The sequence below is a fragment of the Megalops cyprinoides genome, chromosome 1 (assembly GCF_013368585.1).
Source record: "Megalops cyprinoides isolate fMegCyp1 chromosome 1, fMegCyp1.pri, whole genome shotgun sequence".
Taxonomy (NCBI): Eukaryota; Metazoa; Chordata; class Actinopteri; order Elopiformes; family Megalopidae; genus Megalops; species Megalops cyprinoides.
In genome coordinates, this window is record NC_050583.1 from 32,211,464 (window position 1) to 32,223,749 (window position 12,286).

The following is a 12,286-nucleotide window of genomic DNA, read 5'->3' on the forward strand; positions in this document are numbered from 1 at the left end:
CAAATAAAATGAAAGATGTAAGATATAGATAACTGCATGCGCAACATGCTTCTTTAATTCTACGAGTAAATCAAGAAGTCTAAGACATTTTTGGCAAAATTGACTCACCGTTGACTGTTGTTTCTTTGCACTGAAAGAGAAGATAAAAGAGTACAGTTACCATGACCCATTTTGACAATAATAGTTTCTCCTTGCCAGTCACGCGCCGTTTCTGCCGATATTCTTTTGGAACCCTTCCCAAATCAACCGTAACCCTAGTATTTTCCTCCAGAGTCTTACATTTTCATTTCAGACAATCTCATTATAAGAGAGCGCATCCCAAATAAAGCTAGTTTTGGGAAAAAACTGAGCTCCGAAAGCACGCTAATACTCCAAATAAAAGCTTTCAAAGATGGCAGACTTACCTCAGCAACAATGGGCACCAGTACGCAACCTTTATTTGCAAACAGGAAAACAGAGAACAAGATATTAATGAGGACTCACAGGATTAAAAGTCTAACTTGTGACAAAATCTGCCCAAGACAGTATCATTTAACTCGGGAAAATCGTAAGTAATCACATACTTTTTGGAGCTCTCTCCATCAGCACTTCTTTGCTAGATTCAATGCCCTGAGTCTCTGCAGGCTGAAGAGATGCCAAACTTTCTTCAAGTCCTTTCAATCTAAGGAAAAACAAGACAGTCAGAATAATTGCAAGTTTCTGTGATCCTTCCATTTCATATCAAAGTCCTGTTTTAGGGCTGGGTGAACCTTTGATAAAGAGTCAAAAGCCACTTACATGGCATGGTAGGAGTCACAGCTGATGTTCCTGGGGATCACAACCAAACTTTCAGGAGTAAAGCTGGCCAGCAGGACAACCAGGTTTGTTTGGAACCAGAGAGCAAAGTCATCCGGTTCAAAGATGGGGAATCTGGGAGCCAGTGCTGTCAAAGTCAGGTTGAGCATGATGTCCCTCACAGCTTGATTACGTATGATGGTCACGTTTTTCTGAAAAGGAAAGAGGCATGGCAAAATTGGAGCCTGTGTGTTTCAGGCATATTGGTAGAAAAAGAATCTGAACAACGTCTGTGTGAAAGGTCTGAAAAGAAACCCAAACATGAGGTGAAACGACTCACCTCTATGGTGGCGTGCACAAAAGCAGCAAAGAATGCATCAAGCTGCCCCTCCTCTGGAGACTCCAGCAAGCCGCTGAAAACAAGCTTGACGATGGTTGCGTTCTCCAGAGCGCCAGTGCTGGGATCCAGAATCAGCTCTGCTTTCTGCTCCGGAGACAGAGAGCCCAGAACGTCCAGCTAAGGCGGGAAAAAGAAAGAAGACATATTTCAAGATTTCTATTAATGATGTGGTACCAAATTTTTCACAGTAAAAGAAATCACAAAATCTGAATGTGTAAAAATGATTGTTTTTGGAGAGTTTTTGTATTCAATACATTCCTTCATATTTGATGCATCACGTTTGTTAATTTTATAACTAATAACTTCATAATTCATAACTCACAACTGTGGTATTACAAATTACTTACTGGAGAAAAGTTTTCATTCAACTCAAAAAAATCCTGAAGGAGTGCAAAAATGGAAAATTTTCCAAAATTCCAGATGAGCCAGTCTACACTGTTGTTTGTGCTGGAAATGCATGCTGAATCTGAAGAAAAGTTAATAAGCAAACATAATAAGTCAATAATCAATCATAACAATGCATTGAAATATTTTTCTTACCGCAGCCCACAAATTTAATTATTCAGTTCAATTTAGGTGTTAATTCTTCGTAATATTACAAAATGTGTGGCATTTAATGATACTTTTGGTGGCAGTATGGCATTGTGGTAAGGAGCTGAGTTTGTAATTGAAACACTGTTGGTTTGATTCCCTGCTGGGGCAGTGCTGCTCTAACCTTTGGCAAGAAGCAAGCCAGAATTGCCTCATTATAATCCAGCTTTATAAAATGGAAATATGTAAAACTATAACCAGGGCCAGCGCTATGGGGGTTCTTAGGGGTGCCTTGCACCCCCAGACGGACCTCAGTGCACCCCCAGTTGTCTCCTTATATCCCGATGCCTACATAGTATTTATTACGTTTTTTTAAGATATGACATTCCCCCCCCCCCCCCCCCCCCCACCATGGATTGCAATTGCACCCCTCTGTATTTTCTACTGGCCCCAAGTCTGACTGTAACCTATGCAAGTCGCTCTGGGTAAGAGTGTCTGCTAAATGACAATAATGTAACATAATGGAAATGTTAATGAAAGTTTGTAAAGTTCGTATAATCAGCACTTGCAAAATTGCATACCTGAATTATGATGTTTTAACAAGAATAGGTGAATAAATTCAGTGTAAACCAAACGCTGTCTTGTTTCATCCATTAAAGTGATGTGATCACTCATCTCCTTTACTCTGAAAGAGTAACAGTCATTTATTGAAATACATTCTCAAATGATTTTTTTTTCTTCCCCAGCTATTAATCACATGATATGACAACTAAAAACAGACAGCACTGCATAAACATACAGGATTTGGTAGGTCTCACAGCTGAAGTCCTTTGTGCTGAGACAGGAGAGGAATTCTTTCGATACTGTTGGTAGGAGTGGCTTGAGTTTGGTCTGAAACCAGAGTCTGATGAATTCCACATCATGAAGGTTCTCATCTGTGAAACCGTCTGTTTGGAGCTGTTGAACAACATCCATGATGTTGGACTCCACAGTGCTGAAATTCTGAAATGAATAAATATTATGCAAAACAACCGATATCAGCTCACTGAAAATGAATACAATACTGACATTACACCTTTGTGAAAACTACAATAATGTAAAAAATATACAATTAAAGAACATTTTGGTTGATTTCCATGCAATTGTATTGTATTTGTTGCAATGACATGCAAGTTAGATTAGATTATAATATGCATCATGAAAGTGCGGTATTAGACAATGCTAGTTATTGCATGCATTACCATTGTGGAGTATTGTTCAACTAATGAGTTGAGTGTCTGGGAAAGTGCAAAGACTAGATCCCTGATAGTTTCCTCTGTGAAGCTCAGATTGGTACGGACAACACATTTTAACACATGAGCCAGATTTTCTACTGCATTCGGAATCTAGAAAAGATGACACAATGAAACAAAAACAGCAGGTCATGTCTTGGTATGATTCACCAAATGAATTGAAAACAGTATTGTTTATGTTCTGTGCTGAAAATTAAGCCAAGGATCAGAGCTCACAGAACAGGAGTGATCCCCTTTGATGATACTACAGGCATCTTGGTTATCAGAGTCGTTAGGGTCCGTGTCAGAGTCCACAGGGCTATAAGTACAATGAAACAAATAAACTGTGTAAATCCTACAACTGCAATGAGGTGGGAAAATGAGCCAACATCACATCAGCAGATTTACAATCAAGTTCAGATCAGTTCAGAGCAACAAAGCCTTTTCTTCCAATAGCTTGTCATTCATTGAATCTTGGCAGTGATTCTGCGTCTGATAAAGCATTTACTCTACTCACAAGAGGTGATAGAAGATAGCAGTGAGGTCTTGGGGGATCTTAGTCTGATTGTGAGGCAGGAAGCGTTTCAATACAGGAACCACCACATGTTGGAACCAATCATCTATGTTGGTGATGTCAAAGTTTTCAAGCGAGGGAGTCTGGTTGGGCCTGGTCTCATTCCCCACAGTGATATTTTGGGTGAAGTGTCCAGCTAGTTCTGCCAGAGTCCAATTCAGCACAGCCTGGGTGAGTGTGGTGCTCCTCACAGAGGTTAGGTTTGTCTGAGGAGAAACAGAGGATATCAGCATATCTGATGGGCATGGCTGACAAGAGAATTGTGTAACGAGTTAAAACACTGTCATGGAACACCTTGACAGACATCTTCATCTCTCTACATTGGCTACATTACATTTTTAGCATTTAGCAGACGCTCTTATCCAGAGCGACTTACATCACTTACAGGTTTTTACAATGTTATTCATTTATAAGGCTGGATATTTACTGAGGCAATTGTGGGATAAGTGCCTCGACCAAGGGTATAGCAGCAGTGCCCCCATAGGGAATCAAACCAGCAAGCTTTCGGTTACCCAGTAAGTCCTGCTCCTTAACCACTATGCTACACTGCCACCTTATATTACCGATGGCATGAAAGATTCAGTATTTGTATGGCTAACTGCTCAACACTATTGGATGCACTTCTTGTAAGTTGCTCTGTATAAGAGTGTCTGCCAAATGAATAAATGTGAATGCATATGTGCTCTGAACAGGTCAAAATTTAACATCTGTTCAGCATGATTCTGCCAGTTAAAACTCATTACAGTTAGAAAAGAATGAGAGTTAATTCATGAATTCCAAGTTGAATTTGTTTTTATCATGATTATTTTGCAAATCTAAAAAATAAACACAAATAATAAGCAAATCTATGATCTTGAAAAATATGAACAGTACCCTCTGACTGAGAGATGCAAATTTCTTGACAAAACTCCCCAGTGGTTTCAGAAACATCAGGAAGCCTCTGAAAATCTATGAAGAAATAAAGGTGTAAGGTTAGTTTTTGTTTTTCATTTTCAAGGAGTGTACATCGATAAGCAGTTACTCTTAGAAGCACTCTTCTGGCCTGGGCTGTACCTCTTTGAGTCCATTATGTTGAGTTGTCATGTAGTGGCTAGGCTCCATCGTGGTTGTATAGTAATTGGGTGCTGGTGTGGTCATGTCATACACAGCCTGTGACACATTCAGGTGCTGGTTTTCTAGAAGAGGTTTGAGCAGGCTCTCAAAGACCAGGCTGATTGTCCCATTGTCCAGTCCACCAATTTCAGGGTGCAGAATCAACTCAGCCTTCTGCTCGGGTGTGAGGAGATGCAGAACTTCCAGCTGACAGGAGAAACTGAACATTAAAACCAACTTCCCCTCCTCTAAGCACTAGCATTATGCTGAATGGATCAGGACCCATAAGAAAGGCAAGTTAACACTTAAAACTGCATTTTATGCAGATGACATTCTACTGCTTGCTGCAAACCCTGAAGTCCCAATCTCAAGACACTCTCACAATCATAAATTAATTTGGTTTAATATCAGGCTATGAAGTGTCCTTTCTTGGAGAGGTAGCACTAACTGTATCAAAATGAATGCATTTCCCTGACTAATATATCCTATGCAGATGCTTCCCCTATGGATATCTAAGAAGTTGATATCAGATTTTGCTAAGGCATTTTCTTAATTTATCTAGCATAGTAAAAAAACAGGGTGAAAATCAAATCTTCACAGTTGCTAGTGGACAGGGCAGGCCTGACTTTACTTAAGTTAATGTTATATAATTGAGCTTGTCAGATCAGAGATCTTCATGAGTAGATTGAAGATGACTGCTAAGAGGCAACTGACTCTGTCAGGGCCACATTCATCTGTAACAAACTGACAGAGACAGTATAAGGAACCGTATAGTTTGCATATAACCCCCATTATTCTTAATAAAATGAATAAGCAGAATTCATCACTATGTACTACATGCCAGAGGCATACTGGGACCTTTTTTGGCAGTGCCCATTAATTTCATGATTGTGGAGTATAACAGCAGAGCTTCTGAGGAGAATTTTCTATGCTAGAATCGATAAAGACCCAGGACTTTTTATTGTGAGTCTGCCCTCTAAGGAGGTGACTATGAGCAGAAAACAATCCAAACTATTTGATAAATTACTACTCCTGGCTAGGAGATATATATTGAAAGAATGGTTTGGTGACAGGCCTCCCTCTGTCATACAGTGGTACAAATGAAATCTTGTTTTATCATTAGAAAAGTTAACATCTACCATGCAAAGCAACGACAATCTCTGTGTAAAGATGTGGACACTCAATTAGATAACAATTAGACTACCTACCAGTGAACTTGGTTGAAACTGTACTACAAGGAAGCTATGCTTTAGAATAGAACTACTTCTCTAGCCCTTAGGAGAAAAAAGTAACTAGAGAGTACATCCCCTCTCCTTCTCTCTCCTTCTCTCGAATGCTATCCCTTCTTGGTGTATTTTGCTCTTTGGGTATTTTTGTTTGTTATGCTTCTTCAGTTGCCTTTTTAAATCTGTTTGGATGTAGATATATGCATGTATGTACATTTTTTGTTTTGTTTGTTCTTTTGTTTTGATTTGGAAATTGCACTGTCTTGTAATATCATTGGTAAAACCAATAAAATTTGTATTAAAAAACACTGCTACAACAAATAATGTAGATAAAGCCCTGTATCCCCAAATCTGTAAGTGACAGTATAGAACTCAACACCAATTCTACACTAATAACTGTGATGACTTACTCCGCTGAAGACAATGTTCAATGTTGTGAAGTCTTTGAAGCTGGCCATGGCAGAAAATGATCCAAAGTTCTTCATCAACCAGTCTTCACTGTTGTCCTCAGGAGAAATACAACCTTTACCCAGAAAACAAAGAACATTTGATTACTGATGTATCCTAACCAATACTATCAAAATGTTACTTAACTGAATTGTTCTGACATTGTATACAGTAACATCTCTGCCCTTTGTAATCATATTGTGGTTTTCTACAATAAAGTTGAGTAATACCTGCTGTTCCATTCCCAGCAAGGAAGGGGTACATGAAAAACATGTAGATCCATCTCTGGCGTACAGGATCCATGTTTGAAAAATGGAGGCTTAGTTCTTTTACCCTGCAGGCATGAAAGAATATTTCAGCATCATCTTTTATATATGTGACCACCATTATTTCAGAAAGGAATGAAAGGGCAACAAAAGGCTTGTGTGCTGTAATACAGCAAGCACTTGCAGATCAGGGAATCATCTTTATTATATTTACTAATCTCATACTGTAGATCTGACTAAAGCAATGGTTCTACAACTTTTTTCCATGGTGGACCACTTAATCAGAGGAAAATTTTCTACGTACCACATAACACCCCTCTCTCAACTCTGGGGAATAAATAAATTTACACAAAATTATTAAGGCTAAGGCTACTACCACTGAACTCATCCAATCTTCTCCCAGCTTCCATCCTAATGGAACAAATGGTGCTGCTTTTGATGAGACATGAGAGAAGGACTGATCAGGCTCCAAACTGGAGAGCTTAAGTCTCAAATCAGGGTCCACAATGAGCCAGTGTCACCACCAAATCTGCCTGAACTGCCTGTATCATGCTGCTGCAGTAGGAACCAGAAATGTAAACTTGGCATGAACTAATATTCCAAATGAGAACATTGCTGGCTAACTAGCTGCCTCGCTAGCTAACTAGCTTACTAGTTACAAATAATATAGCCGGGTAGGCAACCTTAGATAGCTAGCATCAGCCTAACACACTGGCATGTAGCTAGTAATGGTGTCTAGTATGTGTGCTGCTGTGGCTAGCTATTCTGTCACATACTGTAAACAAACTGTGCTCATAACATTTGGAATGTTTTATTGTAAATGTGCCTCTTCCCCAATGTTTAACTGCTGCATAGTAACTATGGTTAACAGATGTAGCTATCTAACCCTACAATGCTCTCCACAAGTGTTGGGGCAGTAAACTCAAAGGTATACTACATAGCTTTCTAGCTATCCTGCCATTCATGTGGTTGCCTAACAATAAAACAATTAGCTATCTGTCTATAATAACCAACTAGCAAAACTGTTACAAGGAGCTAGCCATAATAACTAAGTTGTTAACTAGCCAACTTGTTATGCTTGTAAAGTCATCATAAACTTAAACTGATTAATTTAGCTATTTTGCCATTTTATATACTATGTAACCTGTAGCTGGCTGTTTGCTTGATGTCTGCTGTAATTGGTGCACATTTGCTGATGACAAGTAGCATAATTCCATCTGCTTTTGTGCTTACTCCACTTACAAGTACAGGTGACAAACTTAAATGGAAGATGTAATTTTAATGATTAACGATGCAAAAAATGTCTCTATACTTTTCCATCTTGTAAGGAAGAGTGCTGTTGTCTCTATTTCACAGCCCTGTTTAGAAAACCGCAACCCACTATCGTAGCCAAATTTCAGAGAGCAAAATCAGCTTAATTAAGTATTCCATCTACATGTAAATTTATTTATATCCAAATGTTTTTCAATAAATCTGTATTAGCTGGCGGCCCTTTTGAAAGACCTTTGTGGCCCACCAGTAGACCACACTTCAAGAACCAGTACCCTAGACACAAACTACAGTCTGATAGTGAAAATGTAAGAAGCACATACACAGCTTGATAGGTCTCACAGCTGAAGTTTTTGGTGCTGAGACAGGACAGAAATTGCCGGGACACAGATGACAGAAGTGGCATGAGCTTGACCTGGAACCACAACTTCACAAAGTCCAAATCATGGAACTGTTCAGCCTCAGTAATCAGACTGATCCCACCAGACAACTCCAGGATGGGGGCTTGACTGAAGGTGGATCTCTGTGCGGAAAATAACCATGACACCAACTATTTATGACAAGAAACAACAATAATGTTTTCAACACACACCAAACTCATATTTGAAATTTTGACATTCCCAGAATGTGCCCTTTGGAGTCAACCGTACCATAAAGGAATAGACATCCACAGCTGCATCTATTATTCCTTTGAGATTCCTCATGTGCTCCAAACTGTTGTCAGTCATGATCACAGACAGACCAGCACACTGTAAGAAGTTATTCACTGTGGAATTTGACATCTTGAAAAAGAGGATAGAGAATGAGTGATGAAAATAATGAGGACAAATTTCATGTAATCACAGTGTCAATGAAGCCATTTTTTAATAGGTCAGAGATAACCAGAGGAAATCCATGCCTACCCATAAGTATCCTCTTGTGTTTAACAAATATGCTCTTTCCACAGGGTGATTCAGATAATAAGAAAAACTTCAAATAATTACATATATACTGTATTTAACATATTTTGATATCCAGAAAAGTAAAACAAACTAAATAAGTTACAGAGAGTAATGAGTTTTCAGGCAAAAACACTGTAGTAGCAACTAAACCTGTGTGACAAGAACCTTACGTTAAAGGAGGCGTCACATTGGACTTTAGGAAGCACTCAATTGTTCTGAAATCCCTTTGGAAGTGAAAGTTATCAAAATTACAAATTAATGGCCATTTTTATTAACATGTATTACTAATAATCCTGAAGCTGCTAATTCAGATCTTTAATCATTGTTACAGGTTATAAACAGAAATTCATGTCCAAAATGTTGAAATTAAGGACCACAGTTCCAGATTGATCAAGGACACATTTACATGTACACTTAAAACAACTTACATTGTCATCTTGATGGGAATCTAGATTACAACCTTAATAAAAAAAAATTAATGAGATGAAGTTAGTGTTCCTTTGTAGCCAGTGAAAAGGTAAGGAAATTTTGAAATTTCAGTTGTTTGACTAAAAAAATATATTAAAGCTAATAAAAATGCTTATGTAGAATGAAATACTTTTTGGAGATGTCTGTATCAATATTTCCCTGCTAGATTCAATGCCCTGAGTGTCTGGAGATTGAAGAGATGCCAAGATTTCATCAAGTCCTTTCAATCTAAGGAAAAACAAGACAGTCAGAATGATTGCAAGTTTCTCTCATCACTCAATTTCACACCAAGCTCTTGATGTTGGGGCTGGATGAATATTTAAAGAGTCAAAAGCCACTTACATGGCATGGTAGGAGTCACAGCTGATGTTCCTGGGGATCACAACCAAACTTTCAGGAGTAAAGCTGGCCAGCAGGACAACCAGGTTTGTTTGGAACCAGAGAGCAAAGTCATCCGGTTCAAAGATGGGGAATCTGGGAGCCAGTGCTGTCAAAGTCAGGTTGAGCATGATGTCCCTCACAGCTTGATTACGTATGATGGTCACGTTTTTCTGAAAAGGAAAGAGGCATGGCAAAATTGGAGCCTGTGTGTTTCAGGCATATTGGTAGAAAAAGAATCTGAACAACGTCTGTGTGAAAGGTCTGAAAAGAAACCCAAACATGAGGTGAAACGACTCACCTCTATGGTGGCGTGCACAAAAGCAGCAAAGAATGCATCAAGCTGCCCCTCCTCTGGAGACTCCAGCAAGCCGCTGAAAACAAGCTTCACGATGGTTGCATTCTCCAGAGCGCCAGTGCTGGGATCCAGAATCAGCTCTACTTTCTGGCCCGGAGACAGAGAGTCCAGAACGTCCAGCTAGGAGAAGACACATCAGAATGTAGCCTTATGTCATGACTCCAAATAAATTCATTTATTGAATATAGATTGTTTAGAAAAAGTACTTACTGCAGAGAAGTTTCTGTTTATTTTCACAAAATTCTCCAGAGCTGCATATGCTGAATATTCACCATAATTTAATTTTAACCAGTCCCCAGTCCCCTTCGTATCTGAGACACACCCAGGATCTGTGAAATCAATCAAATACATATTTAAATGAATTCACTTGTATTTAAAAACAAAAGGATAATTGGCTGTAATGAAAATTTCCCTAAGAGATTGCATGATATTTTGTCCATGGCCTTTTGGAAACACTTGACTGAAGCCTGGAGAATAAATAAAATAAAAAAAAAAAGTTCTAATACCTGATGTGTCATTCCTAGTGAGGAAGACATTGATGAAATGGTCATAGACCATCTTCTGTTTCATTTTATCCATTTTTGGGAATTCATCACTAAAGCCTTTCACTCTAAAAGAATAAGGCAAATGAACGTCACGGATGAGATCCATTGGCAAAATCATAAAAAAATGTGTGAGAAATGAAGTAATATTTTTGTCATAAAGTTGACTTCACATACATGGTCTGGTAAGTTGCACAGCTCCAATTCTTTCCACTTAGATTCAACATGAACTCTTTTGAAACAAATGGTAGGAGAGGTTTTATTTTGATGTAGAACCACAACTTGATGAAATCCACATTGTGAAGGTTGTCAGCAGTGAGGGTGTTTAAAACTCCAAGCAGATCGAGGACATCAGACTGTGATTGGTTGTTGTTCTAAAAAACAAAATAACAATTGCTCCTCATATAAAATACACTACTAATCATACACAGATGAATCTTTGCTTCTTATTCATCTTTTCAAGTATTTGTTTTCAAAATTCCACAATTTATCTGTTAATTTGCTATGACCGTTATGTTTTGAGCACTGGCTATATATTTTTCAACTTTTAGTAGTTTCCAATTATGTATTTAGTTATTCAACCACCACCTTTTCCATGCAACAACCACTTAATCCACATAAAAGCGCATAGCAAGGCGCATGAAGCTGTAAGATACACATGAACGCCTACCATGACTATTTTTCACACTACAAGTTCACCAGTGCAACACTGTCATGGTAAAAGTGCCTCCTCAGAGTATATGAATAACTCATATGCGGGTCCCATCGTGTTAAGAATAGAGTGCCAAAGGGACTTGGTTGGATCTTCACAAAGCTGACAGAAGAACCTTTAAAAGATTGCTATTCTACAAGAATGAAATGTTAATTTGACCACATCCTACTAGAATATAGTAGAGATTCAGCGTTGACTCCATTATTTGTCTGAGGTGACTTTGAAGCATTTGCAACTTCTCTTCAGTGAAGATTTCATTGTTGAGTGCCTGACAAACCAGATGGATGGTAAGGTTGTCCAGAGCAGTAGAAATCTGAAATAAAAGCATAAATATAACAAAGAAAACAAACAGAATTTTAAACATTAGCATTTAATTCATGCTATTTGTCATACGACATTGCTACTATGGATATTCCTCCTGAGGGAGGCAGTTTTTTTCTCTGCTTTGTTCTAAAACAACTGGAAAGTTTGGAATGTAATATTTCCAAATATGGTAATCTCTGCAGCACAGAACTCTTTCTTAGCCTCTTTTCAAAACTCAACCTGGGGTTCTCCAATCAAGTACAACCAGCGTTTGTGTACTTTATGACAATTTAGACAAAACCAAGAAGTATCAGTACTCTTTAAAAATGTTACTCAGGTTTTCCTTCAGATTTCAAACAGCACAGTTTACAGTGTTGGTCTCAATTCTGAGTTTTGTACTGAGGTGTGACATTCAGTATTCAGATATATGATATGTTGCAGCTGAACCACAATAATAATGGCTCTAATATTTTTTGTGCTGCATGTCCCAGATGAGTACAGGGATCTTGCCCTCTCACCCATGATTCCCAGGTTAAAAACATTCATGGAACTGCTATTGCCCTTCACGTGTGACGACAGATTTGAAAAAAAAAAAATTATGTTGATGTTAAGGTCCAGAAGATAGGACAGGTGATTTGTTTTTCAGCATTGAATTAAGCAATCTGTGACATTTCCTATTGAAAAGCCATCAAAGCTCATTGCAATGTTGGAGTTCACCACCTAGTGGCAAATCA

The 12,286-nt window shown here is 38.4% G+C and overlaps 1 protein-coding gene and 1 long non-coding RNA gene across 2 annotated transcripts; both read right to left on the reverse strand.

The window, feature by feature from the left end:
* Positions 1 to 1,548: 1,548 nt before the first annotated feature.
* Positions 1,549 to 3,068, reverse strand: LOC118773293. The gene is made up of 4 exons (XR_005004725.1): positions 2,947 to 3,068; positions 2,505 to 2,707; positions 2,287 to 2,390; positions 1,549 to 1,640 (listed from the first exon to the last, which is right to left on the reverse strand). It is a non-coding gene; the product is annotated as an uncharacterized LOC118773293 (long non-coding RNA).
* Positions 3,069 to 3,489: 421 nt separating this feature from the next.
* Positions 3,490 to 9,406, reverse strand: LOC118780497. Its single transcript, XM_036533063.1, has 9 exons — positions 9,390 to 9,406; positions 9,220 to 9,251; positions 8,501 to 8,632; positions 8,174 to 8,373; positions 6,546 to 6,649; positions 6,279 to 6,391; positions 4,604 to 4,849; positions 4,424 to 4,498; positions 3,490 to 3,756 (listed from the first exon to the last, which is right to left on the reverse strand). Exons 3-9 carry the CDS (start codon positions 8,630 to 8,632, stop codon positions 3,490 to 3,492), a joined length of 1,137 nt encoding a protein of 378 aa, XP_036388956.1. The 5' UTR covers positions 9,220 to 9,251; positions 9,390 to 9,406.
* Positions 9,407 to 12,286: the final 2,880 nt, after the last annotated feature.